General features: G+C 40.5%; 1 protein-coding gene across 2 annotated transcripts in view; it reads right to left on the bottom strand.

Annotated features, from left to right (window-relative positions):
• RNF217 (ring finger protein 217) overlaps positions 1-9,788 on the bottom strand; it is a 109,727-nt gene extending 99,939 nt beyond the window's left edge. The window contains exons 1-2 of one of the 2 annotated variants that reach the window (XM_090279808.1): positions 9,526-9,611; positions 8,674-9,252 (exon numbers count right to left, since the gene is read on the bottom strand). In XM_090279808.1, the coding sequence (XP_090135934.1) occupies positions 8,674-9,252; positions 9,526-9,546 (600 nt within the window). In that variant the 5' untranslated portion in view covers positions 9,547-9,611. Of the gene's footprint in view, positions 1-8,673 lie in introns of both variants that reach the window. The other variant, XM_090279809.1, reaches the window with a different exon arrangement.
• Between the last annotated feature and the right edge of the window lie 15,789 nt (positions 9,789-25,577).

Below are 25,577 nucleotides of genomic sequence, written 5' to 3'. Positions count from 1 at the left end.
ATTTAATTTATTTTAGAGAGAGGAGAAAGGAGAAAGAGAGGGAGACAAACATCACTGTGTGGTTGCCTCTCACACGCCACAAACTGTGGACCTGGCGTGCAACGTAGTTACATGCCATGACTGGGCATCGATCCAGTGACACTTGGTTTGCAGACCGACGCTCAATCCACTGAGCCACAGAAGCCAGGGCTCCAGGACCACTCTTGCATCTTATTAAGAACACTCTGGCTATAGTGTAGAAAACATATAGGAAATGGTCAAGACTTAAGCAGTGGGACCAAGTAGGAAGCTGTGGTTGAGAAATCCATGAGATTTGGTGACCTGAGCAAAGGAAATGCCAGTAGAGATGGAGAAAAGTAGAGAAGAAAGAAATATTTTTTGAAGTGAAAGAACTTGGTGATTAATCAGAAGGGGGAGGTGAAAAAGAGGAAGTACTCAATGAGAACTGTCAAGTTTATGACCTGGGTGTAACTGAGGGAAACGGAACAGCAAAGGAAGAGCAAGGAATTAGGGGTATGGGAAGGAAGGAGAGGAAGGGGAGATGTTGTTTTGAGCAACTAAAGGTGTCTTTGGGTGGGAAATGTCCAGGAGAGAGCTAGCTATAAGGTACTGAAGGTGAGAAGAGTGATCTGAGATAGAGATAAAGATTTGGAAGTCAAAAGCATACAAGTGTTACTTGAAATCATGGGAGTGGGTGAGATGTGAAGAGAGGATTTAGGACCATGAGGACACCAACATTAAGGGATGCTAAAGGAAGCTCCAATGAAAACAAAAGGAAACGCCAGGGAGTTAAGGAGAAAACAGGAATGTAGGCTGCCATTAAAACTTAACAGCAAGTCAAATGAGAGCTTTTCTAAACTCAATTCCTCTTGATTTTCTTACATGAAGATGAGGTTGGTTTTGGTAGAAATCTTTCTCTGGATCTAAATTTGGGCAAGAGCCTTCCACATCCCCAAAGCATGTGATTAAGCTTCTTCTTAGACTGGGAAGACTTGTGATTTTGTACAACACAGATATAAACTTAAAGGAAAAATAAATATATTTAACTCGTAAATACAGGGTGTGGCAAAAGTAGGTTTACAGTTGTGAATGCACAAGTTTATTCTTGTAGTTTTATTAATTAATTATTGTATTATTTTTCCAGATGAACAAATGTAAACCTACTCTTGTATAATAACAAATTTAAAGTCTGTAAAGAGGCTGTCTCTTTTAGGGCCAAATGGGTCTGAATTGAAATCCTACCTTTGCCATTTTTTAGTTAGGTGGCGTAGGGCAAGTTACTTATTCTCTATAACCTTGAGTTTCCTCATGTCACATTCGCTACCTACTGCAGTACATAAATGAAGCTGTTCCTGTTTTCTTGAACCCACTCTTATCAGAAAGCCAACCCCACCACTGCCAATGAAAACAGCATTGATCATGGTTACAAACAATCCCCTAGTTGGGAAATCCAATGGTAAATTTCAATCCTTACCCTGTTGAAACTCTCAGACTCATTAGACAAAAATAGTCACTTCTTCCTTTTCAAAACACCACTTTTGTTTTGGCTTCTGTGTAACTGCTCTACCTCGATTCTCTTCGTGCCTGACTGGCCCACTTCCTTTCAGATTCCTCGCTGGTTCTTTTGTATGTCCCAGGCTCCATACATGTAACCAGCGGTATGCTCCAACCCAATCCTCAATCCACCTCTATCTACAGTCACACCCCAGATGACCTCATCTAGTCTCACGGCTTTAAATATCATCTACATGTCAAAAAAGTTCAAATTTATATCTTCTGTTCAGCTCTCTTCTGAATGCCAGACACCAAATGTCTAGTCAACATCCCTTCATGGATGTTGAAACAGCTTTTTAAACTTAGTAAGATTCTCCCTAAACCTAGTCCTTCCACAGTATTCCTCATCTGATTAAAGGGCAGCACCATTCTTCTAATTGTTCAGGCTCAAGAGCTGAGTCATCCCATACTTTTTCTCTCATCTCACACCCAATCATCAGCAAATTCTGTTAGCTCTAACTTCAGGATATATTCAAACTTCAACCAGTTCAAACCATGTTCACCTCTTATCACCTTGGTCTGAACTGTATCATCTCTTCTGGATTACTGTCATAGCCCCCTAAACTGACATCCCTCTTTGCTGACATTCTTGACTCTATAACAGTATGCTCTCCACAGAGAGCCAGGGTAGTCCCTTATAAAGGATAAGTCGCATCTGGTTAGCCCAAAACTTTCCTATGGCTTAGCTTCCTGTCTTACTCAGAGAAAATGCAAATTCTCTATGGCCTTAAAAACCCTATCCAACCAGCTTTCCCCACCCCTGTTGTTTTCTTCTTATGGCTCCTAATCTCATTCCTTGTGCTTTGGCCACATGGATCTCTGCCATTCCTGGAATACCCCCAAGTCTGTTCCTCTCTCTGGAACTCTATACTTGCTATTCCCTTAGATGTCCTCGTGGTTTGCTCCCTCACTATCATCATTAAGACCAATATTCAAAAGTCACCTTGCAAAACAAACCCTCCCTGACAGCTCTCCTCAGAACCCTGAATATATCAAGAACCTCCCAAATTTCTTATCACTCTTTCCTTGTTCCTTTTCCCTATAGCCTTTATTATCTCCTAATATACTTATTTGATTACCTGTCTCCCCCTCCCCCAACCTAGTATATAAACTACTTCATGAAGGCAGGGGCTTTATCTGTTTTTGCTCTCTGTATCCCTAATACCTATAAGAGTGACTGTATGTAACAACTATTTAATATGTAAGTGTATTAAAATTAAATAAGTATTAAAATGCTTAGCAAACAGACATCCAACAAAACTTGTTCTTATTATTTGTGGAAACTTCAAAACTCAAGTTTTAATTACCTCAAATTGATGGGGCAAATAGTACTGCTGAAGTTGAAAGAGAATGCTATATTCTAGAAATTATTTTCCTGTGAACACTGGATTTTATTTTAAGAAAGAACTTGATTTGTAAGGTTCATTTAGGTTATCACATGAAGCTCTTTGGACAGACTAATTTTGAACAAAATAAACATTTTTTAAAAAATATATCATAACTTTAAAGACATCTCATATTGTCATGAATGATCCAAAACAAACTTAGCAAAGTTATGTTTTATTTTTTTTAAGATTTCACTTATTTATTCTTAGAGAGTGGAAGGGAGGGAGAAGGAGAGGGAAAGAAACTTCAGTGTGACAGAAAAACGTCAATTGGTTGCCTCTCCTACGCCCAGCCCAGATATGTACCCTGACCGAGAACCAAACCGGTGACCTTTCTTTCACTTTGCGGGTCAATGCCCAACCAACTGAGCCATACGGATCAGGGCAAGATTATGTTTTCTTTTAAGTGAAGGTAATAAATATTTTGAAAGGAGCAAGATGTTTACTAATATTCTATTTCCAACAATTAGAAAGAGCTCCAAGAAATATGGGTAGAGAGAAATAAGTAATGAATGACTTTATTACTTTAGATTAAACATAACGGAAGGAATTGTAATGTGCTTACTAAAAACGTAAGCTGGTATTCCAGAAGTGGTTTAGTAAAATCCTTCTAGAAATGAAGCAGAAAAGAAAGAGACCTGCAGATGTCTGGGAACTTACAGGAAAACTTATTTATGCCACCAGACAAAGCTGAGAAGGAATACTACTGACAAGGCCGTGAGATGGCTTCTTGAAGGCATTAAGTACATTGTGAGAGTATCTCATGGTACTCGGCATACAGGTACCCAATAAATGTTTGTTAAGTGCATAAATGGTACACTAACAAATCAATAAGTTAATTATAAGGAACTGCCGCTCAGGTATGTCCACACTGTCCATCACGAACTCTTAATAAAAAGCTGGGAGCTCAAGTTCTGATATTCTCCTTTTTCAGCCTCTCACATAAGAAGTAAGGCAAAGCCTTTAAGTTTAAAATCTGAGCTCTAGTCTCGGAGAAAAAAAAAATCACCACTCTACAGGCTTGAGGAGTTGCCTCAGGTGAGCGGTTGCTAGTTTTGTTACTTAAGCTCTCGAAGGCAGTGGAGCGCGATGCAGGCTTTCTGTCGCCTCCTCTCCAGAGAGCTGGGAGAGACAAGTGACACCCAGGCAGCCCCTGGCCAGGTCCTGCTGGCCCAGAGCTCAGCATTCAACAGGGGTTTCCTCCACAGAAATCAAATGCCAGTTAAAATCAGATTTGAACAATAAGAGGAAAAAAATGAAAGAAATTGTTAAATAAAAACACTATGAAACAGATATTATTAAAGAGACAAAAGAGAACAATTAGGGCATGAGTCAGTAAGGTATGAAAGCAACTGTTATCTCACCTCCCAAACACACAAACACACAAATTTGGACCACAAAAGAATAAACTTACATATGCCTTAATTTTCACTTTTCAAATTTGTAGAGTGACTTAACAGATTTCAGTCTCATATTATTCGTGACATTCTCAGGACTACCAGAATCACACCTGGCATGACAGGATCTGTAAATTCACCCGTGTGAAGACAACAGCATTCAAACTCCATACCTAATGTGATAGTTTCTACAAATATACAGGTTGCTTTAAGGTTTAAGGGGGAAAAAGTAGGTTATACTTTTACCTATAAAGGTCTAGATGACTCAGAGTTTAATAATAGGATACATAAGCTTAACCCCTAGGTCACTGATTCAGGATGACTACAGTAGAGTCTCATTTTAGGTCATTACCATCCAGCAGCTGTTTTGTTCAAAATCTGTAGGAGAAATGTGCTGCGTGCCTCTATTAATACTAGTTTGACAGGTGTATACATTCCAACTCCTATGCATCTGCCAATTGCACCACTTTGAAGCAGAGTGATGAAAGCCGCAGCAGCTGTTACCTTTAGAAAGCATGCCCAATTCTTTCCTGTCTTTAGCTCAAGCGCTAAATATCAATACTTCGTATTATAACAGATTTTACTGTCTAAAACCAAAATCATAAAGGAAAGAGACCTGTGGAGGATTTCTGAAATGAAATCATTCATTTCATTGTATGAAACAACGAAAGCAACAACCTTTCCTCCTAGGAAAATGTGGTAAAAGGCCAAACCAGCTGAGAAGGTCAACAGTTATAATGGCTCAGTGACGTCTAGGAGACTACAGACATCCCTGGGGTTGTGCGCTTTAACCAGTCATGCATGCGTACATAGGTCACTGGAAAGCACTTCTAAATTGTATGTACCAAAACGTAATGTACCCAGGCAATATGAACCAATATAACCCTGCTATCCCTGTCATCATGCTCTGGAGACTCTGAGTCAACACCTGTGCAGAGTGAAAGATTATAATTTATTAGTTCCAGCCTTCACCATGGCGATTGGAAACTAGATGGTACCTACTGCACTGTAAAGTCATTCCATTAAGGAAGGTTCCCAACAGCCACAGTAACAGCAATAAATGGAGAATTACCTTTTGAAAAATAAAGCTATTATTTTAAAACCACAGTATGGAGGTTATTTATGTCATTGATTAAGTTGTTATGTCTACTGAAATAATGATGACAGCTACCCATTGACCTTTACCACACGTTCAGTCTATGGCTTAAATGGAAATAAGACTCATCTGAGAATCTGCATTCCTATCTTCCATGTCCACATTAGTACCTTCTTTCAAAGAATAAAACATCCCCTTTCAGGAGAAAGTTAATTTACACAGGGAGTAGTTCATCTTACATTTAGGATGCATTTTTTTTTTATGGGTGTATATAATGCCTAACAGGGACTCTGCTTTATTTTTTAAGTTATGTTAAATAATGCATTATCTGGCGCAGACTCAAAATATGGTGAAAAGTAACTAGTGACTTTTTTTTTGAAAGATATAATTTCAAAAGGTCTTAAGAACCCTGCCAAGTTCAGGCTTGCCAGATTTGCTTCTATCAAACCTAAGAAATCTTATAAAATAAGAAAGAAAGCACTCACTATGCCTTTTTGATCTTGTTAAATAAGACAACAAAACAACTCTGCAGTTTGATTTTGTTTGCTTTAGAACTGGTGTGTCATTACAGATCTTGGTCTGCATTCCATTATATTGATGAGGGAATTAAGGCACACAGACCCTTTGAATAGAAGGGACCTTAGAATTAACCCAGGTCAGAAATGTTACAACAACAGCCCACATTTTTATCCAACTAAAAAAAAAAAAAAAAAAAAAAAATGCCATTTTTGTATAAGGTAAAAGTTTGACAACAAACTCGTTAGTTCTATGTTTAATAGCAAACTTAGCAAACACATCAGTTTTGTTTTTGTCTTCTATATTAGAACTATTAAGTCTGTGTTTTTCTTAAACATCAAGAAACTCAGAGAGAATTTAGTGCCCAAGCAGATCCTCACTTCCCAGACATGGCTTCTGGGGGTCTCTCATCCTTTGTCACTCAGCTCTTCATAAATTCAGTAACTATTAGTTAAGCATCTGTTATACGTCAGACAATGTTCTAGGTGCTAAAGATACAGTAGTGAATAAATCACGCAGAAACTCCTGTCTTCATGGAAATTAACTGCAGGAGTATAAGATAGAGTATTAAGTTAGCATTATGAAGAAAATAAAAAGCAGGAAAGGATATCAGGAATGTGGGGTGAGGCTCATCTTCAAAAAGTGTGGATAGTAAAGGCCATAAGGGTGACGTATGCATACAGACCTGGAAGGCAGGAGCAGGAGTAAGCCAGCAAAGGGAATGGCCTCAGGGATATTCCAGGCACAAGAAGACAGTGCAAAAGCCCTGAGGCGTGTGCATGCTTGGCCTGCATGACTCATCTTTTTGTTGTTTATTATTTTAAATAAAACATACTTTTCATTACTGAAAATTCTGTCACATACTTGGGAAGGTCAGGAACATACAATCATAAATGCTGCAGACAACCTTCAGATACTAGGACACTTCTGAGTTTTTAGTGGTTGTGTATTGTAATGATTCCTTGCCACACTCCCACTCCCATTTTTTCTCCACGAAAAGATCAAAACATTGACTTCCTATAACTAACTCAAAGAAGTAAAAAAAAAAAAAAAAAAAAAATGCTTTGGAGAAAGGGTCACCTGAAGGAAATCAAACTGCAATGCAGAGTACCCAACCCACAGTGACTACTTCTCTTGAACTTGTAACCTAATGTATTTGTATCCAGTGTTTAATATTAATCACTACCTGGTATTGTTACTCTGTTTACATCTCATTACATGCTACTTTGTATTGTTGTGTACACATCTGCTCTCACAGTGACTTCACTGGAGCAGGGCTCACAACATTGGAAATGTCTGAATGCCACCACATGTCTTTGCACACGGATGGTACCAATATCTGTTTGATGGTGATGTCATAGAAACGACCAACCACAATGAGCAGCTAACGTCCTCCTGTTTCAAGTATCTGTTTGTGAAAAAAGCATGAAAGAAACATCGTTCTCTTACAGGCATTTGGATAATCTCAACCATCTTGGGCCAGTTACTGTTTGTGTAACATTCCATTCTGTATAAATTTCCCTTTGCGTTTTCAGTTGGGCGCAGTACACACTTTCAGTCTAGACACAAGCATAGATTAGCCACAAAACACAAAGGAACCACACTGTGCTGCGTGGAATCCTGTGTAGTTCGCTTCAGCCAATGTTATTAAAGGACTATTAAAGGAAAGGGGCTCAACATGAAACTACCAGCTACAGAGACTGTAAGACCCTGTCCATACAAACAGACACATAAGGAACAACTTCAGTGAATGTAAAACACACAGAAGTATCTTGGAATATATAAACAGTGGCCTGGAGGACGAAGGAAGGCTTCACAGGAAAGTTGGCACTCACAGCCAGGGTTTGAAGGATGAATAGGCCTAGGACAATCAGACACAGGATCAAAGGGCATTCCAGATTCTGCAAAACACTGGCAGAAACACAACAGACTGAAAACTGCTGGAAGAACACATTCACCATCAGTGAAGGAAAGCAAGTCTGTTGCACTCTTAATCTTTCCAAGGAAAAAAAAAAAAAAAAAGAAAGCTTTCAAATAAGCTGAGGAAGAAAGTTTCACCAGCACTTGTTTTGTTAAAACTCTTAGCTTGGCTTTGCTCTCTGTTTTGTTACCTCTTAAAGAAATTAAGTACAGTGCTGGCACAAAAGTTCAGTGAGGAAAAGTACTTCAACTTTACTGTGGAAAAAAAAAAAACCTGAAAAGTGGGCAAGAGCCAAAGAATAAATAAATTACACTTCTGGAATATATAAATGGAGCAATTTTTTTTTTTAAACAATCAGGTATCACTGACGAGAAACATTAATTTCAACCCTTACGTTCACCAAGTGAATACATACTTATTTTATGCCCACAATCTGTTAGTTTCTGGGATACCAGGCCTATTATGCACTCTCACGGCCCTCCTTTTTGAGCAAGCTCTTGCTTGCAATCTAGTAAAAGAAATAAGAAGAGGGCAATTCACTGTACCCTGTTTTTTTCCGCTGGTGCCAACCAAAGCTTGAAGCTCGGAGCAGAGTTAAATTCCAATCAAGTTAACCAGGGAGGACAAAACATACTTAAATAATTACGTTACAACAACTGAGATGTAAGAAACTGATAGAAGTCCTCGGTAAGGGTGTCTAGGCACCTCTTCCTGTGAGCAGGGAGCTGGCGAGCTGGACTTCCTGGCCAGTGATTTGGAATGCTGAATGGGGCGCAGAGGAGGGGACACAGGGGGTGAAGTTACCTGGGAGCTCAGGTAGACTTTGAGGCACTCCTCGCAGACGGCCTTCTTGCAGCAGGGCAAGGGCTTGATAGGCTTGTCTTCCAGGCACACCCGGCACATCAGCACCATGAGGGGCGCGTAGGGATCCCCTACCCCACCCAGGCCAGAGTAGGGTGGAGCACCCAACAGGCTGGGCACGGAGAACGGCTCGGGCGCCAGGTAGAACTCCAGCTCGATGCTGCCGCCATCGGGGGGCAGGGGGTCCTTCGGGAGGGACAGCCGGGGACTGGGAAAGGAGGCGGGGGCGTTGGGAGGGTCCATCACCGGCAGAGCCCGAGGTGGCGAGGCTGGAGGCGAAAGCTGCTCCGCGGTGGGGTCCTGGGGCAGGTCGTTCTCCACGCAGAACACCGAGCAGAAGACTTGCCTCTGGGCGGAGGGCGGGCGCCGTTGACCCAACACGTCCAGGACCAGTGCGTCCGGGGCCCCAAAGCGGGTCCTTGGCTTCGGCTCCTCTCCGGGAGACACCTCCTGCTGTTCATCCTCTCCCTTTTTTCGGTCCCCAGCTTGTTCCTCCTCCTCTTCCAGCTGCTGTTGCAAAGTCTGAGGGTTGAGGGGCACGGTGAGGGCCAGTCCCGCGGGCTGCCCGGGTACTTGACTCTCCGTCCAGCACGGGGTCCCCCGGTTCCGCGCGGGCTCCGGGGCGCTCGTGTCCGCGCAGCCGGAGTCGCTTCCGCAGCCACCGCCGCTTGGATCCGCGGAGGCGCTGCACGGGCCGGGCGCCCCACCGCTGTCCCCCCGCGGCCTCGGGGGCTCGGGGTGGCCCGTGGCGCCTCCAGTGGGGTCCCCCGCCTCCTGGGGCCCGCCGCCGCTCACCGTGCTCTGCTCCTCGCCCATCGCCGCCCGCGGCCCGCGCCGCCGCTGCCCATCCAGCCGCCGGGACCCCCACCCGGCGCCGGCGGGCAGCGGGGGCAGCGGCTCGGCTCGACTGGCGGCTGTGCTTCTGCTTCCGGGTCCCTCCTCCGGGTCTGGGACGCCACGAGCTCCCTCCTGGGAGCCCTTGCTCCCGGGCCGCGGCGCGGGGAGCCGGGCCCGGCTTGCTGCTCCTCCTTCTCGTCCTCCCGCGCGGCCCGGCACAGCCTCGGGGGCGCCAAGGGCCGCTCTCTCCGGGCGCGAGCGCGCCCGTCCCACATGCAGATCGGGGCGGCGCCGGGGCCCCGTGAGCCCCGGGCGGGGCAGAGGGGTCCGGAGGGAGGCGGCGTCAGTCCCGCGCCATCGCCTATCCCAGCTGCGGGCCGCGTGGGACAGGCGGCCGGAGGGCGGTGGTCCTAGGGTCTAGGGGCCTGTGGCGCGGCCGCGGCGCGCACCCGGAGGTGCAGCCGGAATGCGAGCGAGCCTCGGGGTCCCCGGGGCAGAGGCCGTTGTGGGCGACCTCCCTCTCCTCCTGCTTCACCTAGCGCCCTCCTCGCTGCCCCTGACCCCACCCCTTTGGCACACACCTCCCCACACGTACACACGCGCACAGGCACACGCGCGCTCACCCACACGCACACCCCGAGTGGGTGTGATCTAAGAGCCGCGATGCGCTCTCGCGCCCGGAGTTCACACTGGGCCTCAACAGAACCCTTCTTGAGCAGGCAGGCTGCTCTTTGGACTACGCATTGAGTAGAACTTCGTACAAAACTACTCAACACTCAAAGCTGGAAGGAGAAAACACTGGCTACAGAGGATTGGTTTCTCTTGTTTCTCTTGGATCCATCAAATTTTAAATCCCCCAAAGAGAGAAAAATAACTCTAGGAATTATTCAAAATGCGGAATATACAAAGCCTAATGGGGTAAGAAGGACTTGAAGGCCACAAACATGCCAAAAAACACTTTTAAACTGGACCAGAGGACCAGCTGGAATCCTTGTGAGCACTGCTAACTAACGAATTTTAAGATTTATCACTTGTTTCCTCCTCTTCAGTGTTCTTTTATCAACTAATTTTAACCCTTTAAATATTTCGAAATGGGAAGCACAAAGTCATTAAATGGCCCGGCCTAATTATGAAACTGCATCATTGGTAGGAATCATGAGGAGTTTCATTAGCATAACCATATTTATCCTCAAAACTGTTTCCAAGACAACAATTATACTTGAGCCAGAATTTAATTATGTGTTGATCTATCTTCATTTTACAGGAAGTATTAGTCACCCAGACTGGTGTGTTTTAGTTCCCTAAAGCCAATGAAAACAGTTTTGGGAAGCCAACTCTTGTTTTTCTCATCTTGACAGAGAATTCAATTTACACATTCATGTAACAGGAAGGAGCTGTGAACTGTGTACAATTTTTTTTTTTTAAATCTTGAACTTGTTACTGGGTTGTTCTAAAATATTTTCCAAATCAGATACAAGTGCTAGAAAGGTGAGTGGCTATGCAATACTAAAAAAGCAGTGCAGCACCATAGAACATGTCTATCAAGTGTGTTTGATGCTCAGTTGCACACCAAAGGGATGAATCCAATCTATCAGTCTAAATGCCCACCTCGTTTATCATTCTGACCCAAGAATGAAAATTTCTTGTTTGGAAGATGAAACGCTATTCAGAGATTTTTTTTCCTCCAACTTGGCTGATTAATTTCCTGGTAACTGCTGTTTTCTCCAAATGATACCTCTAGTGTTTATTGTTTTAAAGTCAGGAACAAGAAACCCATGTATGTGCCTTTTGTTCATGCCACCTGAAAACTATTTTTCAAAAGGAATATAAAAATATTGTTTCCAGGTGACAACAGGCTAAGAGTAAGACCAGAGTAACCATAATGGATATAAAAAATTAAAAAAATGTATCTCCGGTATTGGTAGGTATCAAACCCCTCAAGGTCCTCCCATAGTTTGGGACTGCTTCCCCCTGCACACATTTGTCATAGGTATTACAAGAATTTGTTCTTACAAAGCCCACCATTTTGTTCCTTATCCCTCAGGTTTCGGTTCATTGGCAGGGCTTTCCTAGACACTGAACCAACTTGAAGTTTCTGCCGGGATTCCTGAAGGCAGCCCATGGCTCTCAGCCCTTATTGCCATGACTTCCTCCCTGCACACTTCATGTGGCCTCTGGGAAAAGAGAAGCATGCAATCTAAATCTCCATCCCCAAGATAGACTCAGACTTGTCTGAATCATGGGCCCAGCATTGGTGTTCAATCTGGGATCCAGGGGACACCGGCAGCATGGAAATAAATTAAAAGGCGCAAAGTTCAAACACTGGTTCTACCACCAATTTTGCCTGAAAAGAAGTGCATGAAGTACCTATGGTGATTTTACTGATAGGATTCACTATTTAAAAAAGGGTTGTTTGAAAATATGCTCTAGCAAAAATTTCACTTATTTACCACAAGCTTGATATTCTTGAAACGTATACCATCTACTCATTTCAGACTATATACAGATGTTAGTATAATATAAGCACTATCTGCCACTACCAGTTTCAGTTCTCAACATTTCTTAACCTGCAATAAACTGTGCATCGTTCCTAAGCCTAAGACTTCAAGTTGGAAAAGTGACATAGTCAACTAACTGCTCGTAGTCAGTATTGAACATTATTTTTGCTATTTCTGCTTTTCTTATCCCAGCCTTTAAATATGACTTGTTTTGGTTTTCTTGAAATTTTTAATTCAGACATCATTTAGAAAATTAAAAAGCCTAGATTTGTTAACTTATAAGAAAAATGTTATGAGGTATCAGAAAAGCTGTAAATCATTAAATCTTATATATTAAAGACAAAACTAATTTATTAACTGCTGTGGAGAAGAAATACATACTATTTAAATGCCATGAAATAATTTTACGGCAACCTGACTTATTTTTCTACAAGTCTTTCAATTATCAAATCAGGTAAAAAGAAGTAAAAATCATTTCTTATTAAAAAACATAATTTCCTGATGAGGAATGACCAGGGTGGAATTGTCTTCTAGGTCTTCTGAAAGGCATAATGGAATGTTTCTTATATACTCCCCTCTCCACCCACGGAGGGAGAGACCTTTGAATTATTAGGGGAAAGGGCATCAAATAGAACAGAAAAGAACATAATTGTTTCATTTTCTTTTTTCACCTGAATTCCCTACGGAAAACTCAAATAGCAGACTTTCATAAGATAATGTTAAAAATAAAACAAATTGTAAAATGAAAACCCCAAAGCTTGGAAAACAGAGAAAATCAAAAATGAGAAGGAAGAGGCTATAGAAGAAAGGAAAGAAGAAAGAAGGGCCTACTTTTCAAAAACACTGAAACTACTTTAACATATTAGTATACTATATACTTTATTCTAGTATTTGTATTTGCATCTGACTGTATTTAATATATATTAAATGATATATGCTCTTTTTAAAAATTTAGTAATATATCCTGAACATTTTCATATTACTAAAACATCTGTACATCAGGATTCATGACCATAAAGAATTTTACTAATAGATACGTCATAATTTATTTAACCAGTTCTATTTTATTTAAAAATTAGATTATTATTTTGAATATATAACACTTAATGCGTTAATATGTATTATATTACCATATAACATAAACTTTGTATACATTCTTAACCTACCACAGCATAAAGTCTTAAAAATTAAATTGCTGCAGAAAAGAGTAGGTGCAATATCGAGGTTTTACCACAGAAACTTAGTACCAATTCATAATCCCATCAATAGTGAGGGTATGAGAGACTATTTCCCTAATCACTATAAGGAGAGTTTTGAAAAATAAAAATGGTGTAACTAATATCTTACTTTTTAATTAATGAGCACATTCTTTTAAGTAAAAAGGAAAAAATCAAATATTAACTGTCGATGACCCCTGGAATATACATAATGCAGTGTTATATGTTACAGGACTTCTTATTCCTGAAGTTAAGGTTGTGACAGTTTCCCCCTCCTCATCTTTTTAAAATTTCCTCCTTACGTCTTCTATGGACAATAGTGCTCTAAAAATGTTCAGAGCTAAACTCAGTCATAGTTAATACTTCTAAATCCAAGATGCCAATCCCTCATTTACAAAATACAGGTGTATCTATTCGAGTGCCCCAGACTCACTCCTAAATGAATGCTGTGCCAAGGAAATCCCATCTCTCAGCCCACACCATGGAGGCTCTTGGAATGAAGACAAGAAGAGGTTCACAAACAGTGCAACACCGATCCTTCCTTTTCCTGAGAGACCCAGTTACCTCCTCACTGAAGGAGTACGGCTTTACAATTTCAAGGCAACTCCAAGCTTCTAGTACTGTGGTTTTTGTTTACCAGGAAAGTGTCAGCCCTAGCTCTGCATCTAGAAATCCCCAGTCTCTTCTTCCCAAGGCACATAGTCAATGAGGAAAGACGCATGCTCTCTCTGCTCCTCAGCTTCCCTTTCTGAAAAGGGTGTCAGGTCACAGCTGCCTACTGATGGGCTTGTTTACAACAGGAGTCAGAAAAATTTACAGCCTGGCTTCTTGCAGGCCCTGCGACTGGAATGCCTTCTTCGTTGAGTAAACAAGTGCAAGATAAATCTCTTCTTGTACAGCTCATGGTACCATCCTTGCTGGGTCATTCACAGTGAAGGGTATCCTTTTGTCTGAACTAAAGATTAATCAAGCATCAAAGTAAGAGAGACAAAGATGGATTTGTACATGACAACACTTTCAGATTTTCTTAGCGAAAAAAAAAGTAAATCTCTTCCAAATTAGGGAAGAAGGAAAAGGTTATTTAAAGAAAATTTGTTTAAAACAAAGGAGAAGTGCTTACACAACTATGTTAAGTGAAAAATGCAGGAAAATGTAATGCATAGTATGATTACAACGGTGTAGCATTTATATGATAAAGTAAAGACAAAAGTAATAGTGGTATCCCACTGAATGCCCCTTTCGCTCCAGGATCAGGGCGATGGAAATCTGGCTGTGATCTGGCCTTCCCACAGAAAGACCTAGGAGACCCTCCTGGAGTAGGAGCAGTGGAAGCCTTGAGGTTAGAGCAGGCAGGCATCCTGGGGAAAGTAAGAGGCCAGTCAAAGGATCCCATGGAGGTGCCAGGAGTGTCATGGGGATCAGAAGTCCTGGAGAGGGGCCAGCGGTCTGCACAGGGAAAATGAAATGGACCAGCACATTCTTGTACTTTACTTTCTGAAACTGACCAGTTTCTGCTATAAAACTGTTATTCCGCATTGGGAAACACCTCCACAGCAACCTAAACAGTGAAACTGTCCAGCCCTAACTGCAAACTGAGCTATCCTCTCCTCGGGCCTTGACTGTTAAGGGACCAGGCTCAGTAACTTAGCTGCCCCCAATCCCCAATAAACTCCCTTCTTTTTGAGAAAAAAAAAAAAAAAGTAATAGCGGTTATTACATAAGGGTGGTGATGTGGTGATGAATTTCTTCTCTACTTCCTAAAATTTCTAAAATACTATGTTGCTTTTATAACAACATATAAAAACATAAAAAGAAGATTCTTCAAAAGAGTGAAACAGTTTTATTCTAATGAACAGGAACATAGGCTTTGTATTAATAGATGTTATTTGCATGAACAGTTGTGACATTTAAAGTAAGCAAGTCCTGTTACTTGTTACAATTCAATTCAACAAACACTTCCTGATTGCCCTATAGATCCTGTGTCAGCTCTGGAAAATTCAGTTTACTTATTTGTTCAATGGAGAAAATACTCCTTTCCCCAAATTTTATTTCTTTAATATTAACTTTATAATATCTACAAAACTCTTTAAACTGTCCAGAGAGTATCTTACCTGTATATGAATGCCTAGTTCCTAGCCTTCTGCACATATTTAATTCTCAATAAAATATTTTTAAAGGAAAAATGAAAGAATGGTCTTTTATGTTAACTTAAGCATTATATAGAATTATGGTTCTCAAATTGTGTGCCAAGGTACCCTGAGGCACAGCAGCAAACTCTAGGGTTATCATGGGATATTTATTGCCCTGGCCAAAAAGTTCATTCGGTTTTTTTCTGTAAGATGGCTCTAGTAACACTTAGTTGTCTTTAATTTCATTCAAAACAATTTTGTTAGCTTGCATTGTGACATCTGTTATATCAGCGTGCATTTTTAAAAATTACCAAAACTGGAGAATTTTTGTGTAGACATTTTAATACTGAAGATAGAAGAAAATAAGTGACATTTTTGGCATGTTGTTTTATTATTTCAAGAAATGTAAAAACACAACTGAAATGCAAAAAAGATTTGTATAGTGTATGGGGAAGGTGCTGTGACTGATCAAATGTGTCAAAAGTTTTTGCAAAATCCATACTGGAGATTTCTCACTGGACGATGCTCCATGGTTGGGTAGACCATGGTTGATAGCAATCAAATCGAGACACTAATTGAGAACAATCAATGTTATACCATGCAGGAAATAGCCAACATACTGAAAATATCCAAATCAATAAAGTTGTGGCTGAAAATGAAAAATGTGTCTTTTATTTTATGGGAAAAAGTAAACGGACTTTTTGAACAACCCTTTAAAATTCTTTAGGGAATCACAGCATCACCTGTTGGACACAATGCAAACTACTACTGTTACATTATTAGGAATTTCTTTTGGCCTAAAGGACTCCATGAAAAATAACTGAGACGTAGTGCTCCATAAATTAAGAACGTTTGGAACCTTGGGTTGGAAACAACAGGATAGAGACTCTAATCTCTAAGAAATTTATATTTCAAACTTACAAAAGACATTTGTGTATAAAAGGATTAACCTTGCCTAAAGAAAGTTTTGGTCCTTGCCCTCAGCTCCTGGGAGGTAACTTCTAGGCTCTGACTGAAGGAAAGGCTTAACCAGTGAGTCTCTCTGATTACCTGGGCTCCTTAGCCCTGGTACTTAGTCTATGCCAACAATGTGATTTTTGTTAGAGTCTTGGGCCATGTGGTATCTGCTTGACACATGGAGAGGCTGGGAACTAAGATCAGCCATGTCTATCTCACTGACTTCTAATGAACCATGGACACTAATGCCTAGTGAGCATCTGTGGTTGGCAATGTTCCGTGCATATTGTCATACATCATTGCTGGGAGAAATAAATGCTGTCCACACAACTGCACTGGGAGAGTGCAGCTGGTGGCTTTATGCCTGGTCTTTCCCAGACCTTGCACTGTGTACCCTTGCCTGTTGAGAATTATAATCTGTCTTCTTTCAGTATAATAAACCATAACTGTAAGTTAACAATTTTGCTGAGTTCTATAAGTCTTTCTGGAGAATTATTGAACCTGAGGGTATTGTTGGCAACTTCTTGAACGACAACAGTTCAAAAACAGAAGTTTATTAACATTTTTAGGTTTCCATTTTTTATGTTTCCCAAGCAAAAAGATGTCATTGAGAAGGTATGATATTCACTAATGCAAGAATAAGACTAGTTTAATATAAAGTAAAAATAAGAGAAAATGTATTACCTTGTTCTGGTCACACAAGAAAATTGATTTCCTCTGATAATAGAGATAAGTAACTGACCTTTTTAAATATACAGTTTGCTTGAAATTGGTTTTAACATTTTGCTTGACAAAATCTAACAAGAGGATTAAATGACTCTGAAATTCTCTAGACTGACAGCTTAAGTCATTCAGTTGTATTTATTTTAGAATTATAGAAATAATTTTATTTATTTATCTCTTAACACACTGTTACCAAGCTGGAATGGGAAAACCCAGCTGCCTTTGGGTGCTGTTAAATACCACAAGCTGCTTCTCATACATTGTGGAATCAAAAAGCTGAAAATATTTTCTCAAATACTTCAAAAAAATTTCTCAGCATGTAAGCATCTTAAAAGGTTTTTTACACAAATATTCCTAACTCATTTACATTTTACTTTTTATCTTTAGAAGACTTTGGAGCTGTTATTACAAACTTCGTGAGAATAATGCTATACTGTATAATTGTAAAATGGGAAAAGGACAAGACTGGGCAAATGAATATCTGTATCTTAGTCATATATTTACCAGAACTTTTCTGGACCTCAGTTTGTACTTCTGCAAAATGGGAATATTGGACTGGATGACTCTAAGGCTCATTTCATACTAAAATCATTTTCAATTTAATAGATATTAATCTGAACTTTGGGCACATTGTTGTGAAATGTATAGGGCTTACAAATAGTGACTATTACTCAATCCATGCCCTGAGGAATCTTGCAATTAAACAGAGAAGACAGGTGTCAAACTATAATATCGGAAGGTTGTTGTTGTTGTTGTTTGGTTTGTTTTTTTTCATCAGGCAGGGCAGTTTCCTTTAGTTCTGGCTCCTTTGAAGGTTTTGTCTATTAAATCCAACATCTGGTCACTCTCATAGGCAATTTCTGTTACTTCTTTTTATTCCTGGTGTATGAGTCATACTTTCTTGCTTCTTTGCATATCTCATATTTTTTTGTTGGAAATTGGCCATTTTAGATCATATGTTGTAAGAGCTCACTATGGTGCCCTACCTGAGGCTTTCTCTTGTTACTTGCTTGGCTATTTGTTTAGTTACTAAATGGATTTTTGTTTGTTTGTTTGTTTTTAAGTGTATTTTATTATGTTGTTACAGTAGTTCCAATTCTTTATCCTTTTCCCTCCTCTGTCCAGTAATCCCCTTCCCTCCAGCAATCCTATCCCCCTTAGTTCATGTCCATGGGTCGTGTATATAAGTTCTTTGGCTTCACCCTTTCCTCTGTTATTCTTAACTTTCCCCTGTCTATTTTGTACCAACCAATTATGCTTCTTAATCCCTGCACCATTTCCCCATTTTTCCCCCTTCAGCCTCCCAGCTGACAACCCTCCAAATGACCCCCATACCTATGATTCTGTTCCTATTCTGGTTTGCTTAGTTGGGTTTTGTTTTTATTTTTTAGATTCAGTTGTTGATAGCTGTGAGTTTGTTGTCATTTTAATGTTCATAATTTTGATCTTCTTTTTCTTAAGTAAGGCCCTTTGACATTTCATATAATAATAGCTTGGTGATGATGAACTCCTTTAGCTTTACCTTGTCTGGGAAGCACTTTATCTGCTCTTCCATTCTGAATGATAGCTTTGCTGGATAGAGTAGTCTTGGTTGTAAGTCATTGCTTTTCATCACATTGAATACTTCTTGCCAGTCCCTTCTTACCTGCAGTTTCTTTTGAGAAATCAGCTGAGAGTCTTATAGGCACCCCTTTGAAAGAAACTCTCTGCTTTTCTCTTGTTGCTTTTAAGATGCTCTCTTTCTCTTTCAGCTTTGACATTTTAATTATAATGTGTGTTAGTGTGGTTCTTTTTGGGTCTAGTTTGTTTGGGACTCTCTGTGCTTTCTGGACTTATATGTCTATTTCCTTCACCAAATTTGGGAAGTTTCCCTTCATTATTTTTTCACATAAGTTTTCAATTTCTTGCTCTTCCTCTTCTCCTTCTGGCATGCCTATGGTTTGGATGTTGGCATGTTTAAAGTTGTCTCAGAGGTTCCTAAGACTCTCCTCATTTTTTTTCAATTCTTGTTCCCTCATTCTGTACTGGTTCACTGTTTTTTCCTTCCTTATGTTCCAAATCATTGATTTCAACCCCAGTTTTATTCCCTTCACCATTGGTTTTGTGTGCATTTTTCTTTGTTTCATTTAGCACAGCCTTCACTTCTTTCCTTATGCATTTACCATACTTAAGCATATCTATCAAGTCTGCAAGCATCTTTATCAACAGTGTTTTGAACTCTATGTCTGTTAGGTTGGCTATCTCCTTGTCCCTTAGTTTTTCCACTGGAACCTTGATCCATTTCCCTTTTGGGCCATACTTCTCTGTCTCCCCATCTTGACAGACTCCTGTGTTGTTTGCCTCTGTGTCTTATGTAGAACTGTCATTCCTGTTACATTGTAAGGGGTGGAGCCTTATATAGCGTCAGTAGAGAGCCACCCGTTTCACCACATTGTGGCGCTGTGTGTGGGGGAAGGGTCCAAGAGGGAACAATGCTGCCTGCTCAGCACTTGCCCCCTTTCCAGGCACTTCTCCCACTTCTGTATGGGACTGGTGCCTCTCTAGCTATTGCCCTGGTCGTCATTCCCAGAGTGGGTCGGTCTGCAGACGTTCTAAGACCGTGAGGGCCCTATAAATAAGCAGACTCTGCTGAAAGACCGGCAGTTTCTTCCTCTGCCTCAACCCCCACTGGTTTTCACAGTCAAAAGCAATGAGGCTTTATTTTCCCCAGCACTGGGACCATGAGCTGTGTGGTCTGATCTGGTGCTGGCAGTGCTCCCCAGGTGTCCCAACTTTTTAAAACATGTGACTGCACTTTCCGCCGGTCTGCTGCTGCCACCGCTGTTGCCACCACCACACCATGTCCTCTCCACCCCGGCTCCACCCCCCTACCTATCCCGATGAGTATTTCTTCTTTATATCTTTGCTTGTTGGGCTTCCATGCAGTTTGGTTTCCTGGAACTTCTGGTTGTCTCTAGTTTTGAAGTAGTTGTATTTCTTCTTAGTTGTAGAAGGAGACGCAGTGTGTCTGTCTAAGCCTCCATCTTGGCCGGAAGTCCTCGCCTTCCTCAGCATTAGAAGTTTTGGTGGATGCTATCATAGAACTATAAACTTGGGACTTTGGAAGTTGCAATACAGGGAAGATTTCTGTCTAAGGGGATCATAAAAAGTTTCATGGATGACCTGAAGATGAATTAGATTTCTACAGGTGGAGAAGGTGGTAAGGATAGTAAATGTTTCAGTAGGGGAATTATATGAGCAAACTCATGATGGCAGAACATACATGGTATCTTGAGTGGCAGCTAGTGGTCCTGGTGTCTGATCATATGCAATGTGTAGAGAAAGGACAGAAGATGAAACAGGAAAGATAAGATGACCCAAAATTGTTCAGGGACTTTGTGCTGGATAGTTCTGTTTTTCTTTCTAGATCTCCTTTCTGCTTTTGTCTACCCTCTGTGCCCCTGGAGGCTGACTCTCAGGGGCATGCATCAACAGCCTCAATTGTCCTCTGCCTTCCAAAGCAGTTCAACTCAGGGAAGACACTGGCAAGCAACCAGAGTTTTGGTCTTTATTTTTCTGGCTGTCAGTTGGCAGGTCCTCTGTATGTTATCTATGCCCTACTATCAAAGGCCTCGGGTACTAGCATCTCTGGGTTCTGATAGTTTCTTCTGGCCAAAGAGAGGTATATTCATTCACTAGGGCTGCTGTAACAAAATACTACAAACTGGGCTGCCTAAGAAAACAAAAATGTATTGACTTATAGTTCTGGAGGCTAGAAATATGAAACCAAAGTGTCAGCAGGGCCATGCTCCCTCTGAAATCTGTAAGAGAAAACTCTTGTCTCTTCTAGGTTTTTGTGTGCACTAGCAATCCTCAGCATTTTCGGGCTTGTAGGAGCACTACTCTAATATTTGCCTCCGTCATCACTTGGCCATCTTCTGTTTGTGTGTCTGTCTCTATGTCTCTTATTAAATGAGCATCAGTAATAATGGATTAAGAACCCACCCTTCTCCAGTATGACCTTATATTCACTAATTATATTTGCAATGATCTTATTTCCAAACAAGAAGTACTAGAGGGTTAGGACTTCACATATCTTTTGAGGGGACACAATTCAACTTACAAGAGGAGGTAAGGTTCTCTACAGTTGCTAATCCCAGGGTACTGCACTATCTCTTATGCAAATCCTAAATCCTGTCCATGTCTTTGTAATTGGAGCCTTACTAAGCTCTATTAAGCTTGCTTCTATCTGTTTTCTTCAGAGATTCTGATTATTTGGTCGATTGCCTTGACAATGATTTGATCAGGTGTTTTGAATTATTTTGTTTTGTTTTAGACAGTGGGATATATTTAATAGGAGAGGAATAATCAGTTCTGGGTGTAAAAACAATAGCTATTGTGAAAAAGTAAAATATGAGTTAGAAAAAGGAGACACAGGAGGCAAGATATGAGATAGTAGCCTATTGATGAGTTATGACAGGGTCTCAAGTGGGAAGGAACACTCATGGCTTCCTGTATCCCAGAGTAAAATCCAAAGCTTTCTTAAGGTCTTTCATAAGGTTTCCCATTTTTTTGCACCCCTGATGCCATTCCCCCTCACTCACTACACAGACTCTCACTGGCCCTTCACTGTTACACAAATGTTCTTATCATACTCTCACTCCGGGGCCTTGATCCCTGTTCCCTCTGCCTGACGAGTTCTTGTGCCTCATCTCTACTCAATGTGTCCCTTTGTCTTGGAGGCCTTCCTCACCAACCTCAATAAAATATCGCCACCCTCATATAGCTCATCCCCAGTCATCTCTAGCCCATTACTCTATTTTCCCAAAAAATATTCACCAAGTGGCATAGTATATATTTATTTATTTTTTATTTGGTAATTGTGTCCACCCCCACCTTAGATTTTGAGCTCCCTGTGAACAGGGATATTTTTGTTTGTTATTTTGTCCCCAGTAGATAAAAATGTGCCTTGCAATAGTTGGTGCTCAATAAACACTTATTAAATGGTAGTCACCGTTAGCGATAGAATCTGTGGGATATGGTAATAGATGTAATGCAGTAAAAAGGATTCCATACAAGGAATTAAATATAACTCCAATGGTTTTTCCTCCCTCTTAGGTAAACCTGATTTCACACAAGTAATTTTCTATGCCTTTCTAAAACAAGATTTTCTAACCTTGCTTAGTTATTTCTGCATTTACATTTCAACAATTTGTTAAAATTTCAAATATCTTGTAAAAAATCCTAATGTTAGTGATAGAAATCAGTAATTCTTATGAGATGTGTGAGCAGGTTGTGACTCAAATACATTTTTAAGTTGGTGTCTCAGGTTTGTATTCTGTTACTAGAGTATATTAGCAGATTCTACTAATACTGTTCTGGAGGGAGGGGGGTTGTGGCTGGGACCTCTATAGCATTTTTTCCCCTTTCCCTTAACTCCATGTAACAGTCTTATTTGCCTGTGCCTCATTAGTTGACGCAATGCTTCCTTCTTTATATGATATAGTTAACCTAGAGAATTAGTCAACGTGTTTAATGTCATTATCCATTTTGTTCTGTGATGTACATTTGTTATTTAATTGCTTGCTTTCAATGTTAAGGATGACTAAGAGATATTGTGCAATTACAACTCAACAAGGCCCTATGGTATAGACTTTCCCACACTTAAGAAACTGTCCAGCATGGTGCCACCATTTCTCAAAATGGTGTCTGAGGATGAAATTCTGCCAGCATATGGGAACACAGTATGCTGATCTCTAACTGTTACAGTGAGTCATACATGGATCTGCAAAACCTCTCAGACCCTATGCTTTAGAGAGTGTTTATGTTGTTTAGAATAGTCCTTTTCATGCCAGCTAGCGTGGCTCAGTGGATTGAGCACTGGATGCAAACCTAAATGTTGCAGGTTTGATTCCCAGTCAGGGCACATGTCTAGGTTGTGGGCCAGGTCCCCAGTTGGGGGCATGGAAGAGGCAAGTGACTCATGTTTCTCTCACACATCAATCTTTCTCTCTATTCCTTCCTCCCTCCCTCTATCTCTAAAAATAAATAAAGTCTTTTAAAAACATGCCTAATTCTTTAATTAAAAAAAAACAACAACAACAACAACAGTCCCTTTAAATTGATAGGGAAAATGAAGTAAGAAAATTAGGATAATTTTTAAAGTTCTCAGTGATAAGTAACTGTCTATGAACTTGAATCAAACATAACTTTTGGGAAAACTCTCCTCTTTGTTTCCCTCAGATCATATGATTAATAAAGTATTTTAAAGTCTAGATATAATGCATACTTGAAAAGTTCATTAAAATGCAGCAGTGAGAACTCAGAGTGTATAATAATTTTTTTCTCTTTTCCAAATATTTTTTATTGTTTATTCTATTACAGTTGTCCCAATCCCCTTTTTCCCTTTTACCCCCCTCCACCCAGATGACCCCCATCGCCACAGTCGATCTCCTCCCCATTGTCCATGTCTACCAGTCATTCACACATGTTCTTTGACTAGTCCCTTCCCCTTTCTTTCACCATCCCTCCCATCCTGCCTCCCCTTCTACAGTCATCAGTCTGTTCCATGTTTCTATGTTTCTGGTTCTATTTTTCTCACTAGTTTATCTTATTCATTACATTCCAGTTATAAGTGAGATCATACTGTATTTCTCTTTCACAGGCTGACTTATTTCACTTAGCATAATAGTCTCCAGTTTCATCCATGCTGTAGTAAAAGGTGGGACTTCTTTTTTTCTGCTGTGTAGTATTCCATTCAGAGAAGGAAAACTCTGACTCCAAAAAACCTCCACTGCCTTGCGGCATACCTCTTCAGGGGAAAGGCTAAGGGAGTAAACCCCGACAGAAAATCCGGAGCCGGAGTCCCTAAGGCGGTTTGACGTTGTAGTCAACACCGGCAACTCCTGCGGCGCACCTGAACCCAAGCTGTATCGACTCCGTCTTTTCCTTGGACCCTTCAGCTGCGAAGAGAGGGGGGGTCTGCTGCATGGGCAACAGCAGACCCTCCATATTACCCTGCCCAGGCTCTGTAGCTTCAGCGTCATCGCAAGATGTCGATTCAACAGGGGAGGAGACAGATACCATGTCACTCCCGAGTCGGACTGCACAGCCATTCTCGGCGGTGCAGATAGACTCTTAAGGAGCTACACCATCGTCTCTCGAGACGGACGGCTGCCGACGACGACGAGTATTCCATTGTGTAAAGGTACCACAGTTTTTTAAATCTACTCATCGATTGATGGGCATTTAAGCTATTTCCAACACTTAGCTATTGTAGATAGTCCTGTTATGAACATAGGGGTGCATAAGTTCTCTTGAACTGGTGTTTCAGGATTCTTAGGATATATTCCCAGCAGTGGAATCACTGAGTCATAAGGCAGTTCTATTTTTAGTTTTTTGAGGAAATTCCATACTGTTTTCCATGGTAGCTGCATCAGGCTGCATTCCCACCAACAGTGCACCAAAGTGCTCTTTTCTTCTCATCCTCACTAGCACTTGTTTACTGATTTGTTAATGATGGCCATTCTGACAGGTGTGAGGTTTTATCTCACTGTGGTTTTAATTTTCATCTCTCTGATGGCTAGTGATGCTGAGAGCAATTTTCATATGTCTACGGGCCTTCTGTATGTCCTGCTTGGAGAAGTGTCTCTTCAGGTCCTTTGCCCATTTTTAATTGGGTTGTCTCTCTTCCTGGTAATGAGTAATATGAGTTCTTTATATATTTTGGAGATTAAACCCTTGTCCTATATATCATTGGCAAATATGTTCTCCCATACAGTTGGTTCCCTTTTCATTTTGCTGATGGTTTCTTTAGCCATGCAGAAACTTTAAAATTTTTTTTACAATAATCATTTGAAAGACTATTAAGTAAAAGTTTAAAATAGGAACTTAGAGAGAAATTCAGTTGTTTATTAAAGAATTTTAATCAAATTATTTTTATAAATTATTCCACCTTCCTGGTTAGAAAGAATTATAACCATTGGTCTTATGCCATTTTCCCCTAAATTCAAAGCAGCTAGATTATTTCTGCTGAGGTTAGCTCTGTAAAAATATTGTGATATAAACAATGTGGGTGTTGGTGTTTCCTCTACCTTATTTTTCTTATGGTACAAGTGCTAGAATTTTGTGCTGCTACTTGGAAAATAGTATGCCCACCCTATTAATCTGTCAAGAACTATAATTTTCCTTAATCATTCCCTCAATCAAAACCTACTTTACCCATGTCTAATTCCTTCAGAACTTTGTGCTGCCCTACAAATGACAAAAGATAAATATTATCATTAATAATATAACACATGTCTGTAGCATGATGCAAAATGTGTTTTCACATGCATTATCTCATGCCGTTACTCAGCATTATACCACAGGAATGTTTGTTTAATATACAGAAGTTGGCAAACTATAGCTGACCACCTCCTTTTGTACAGCCCTCAAACTAAGAATAGTTTTTATGCTTTTAAGGAGTTATTAATAAAAATAAAGGGAAAGAATGTGAAACAGAATGT

This window comes from Furipterus horrens, unplaced genomic scaffold (assembly GCF_987537825.1).
Source record: "Furipterus horrens unplaced genomic scaffold, mFurHor1.1.pri manual_scaffold_6, whole genome shotgun sequence".
NCBI lineage: Eukaryota > Metazoa > Chordata > Mammalia > Chiroptera > Furipteridae > Furipterus > Furipterus horrens.
The sequence above is the reverse complement of the archived record's forward strand: the minus strand, read 5'-3'. Positions and strand labels throughout refer to the sequence as shown.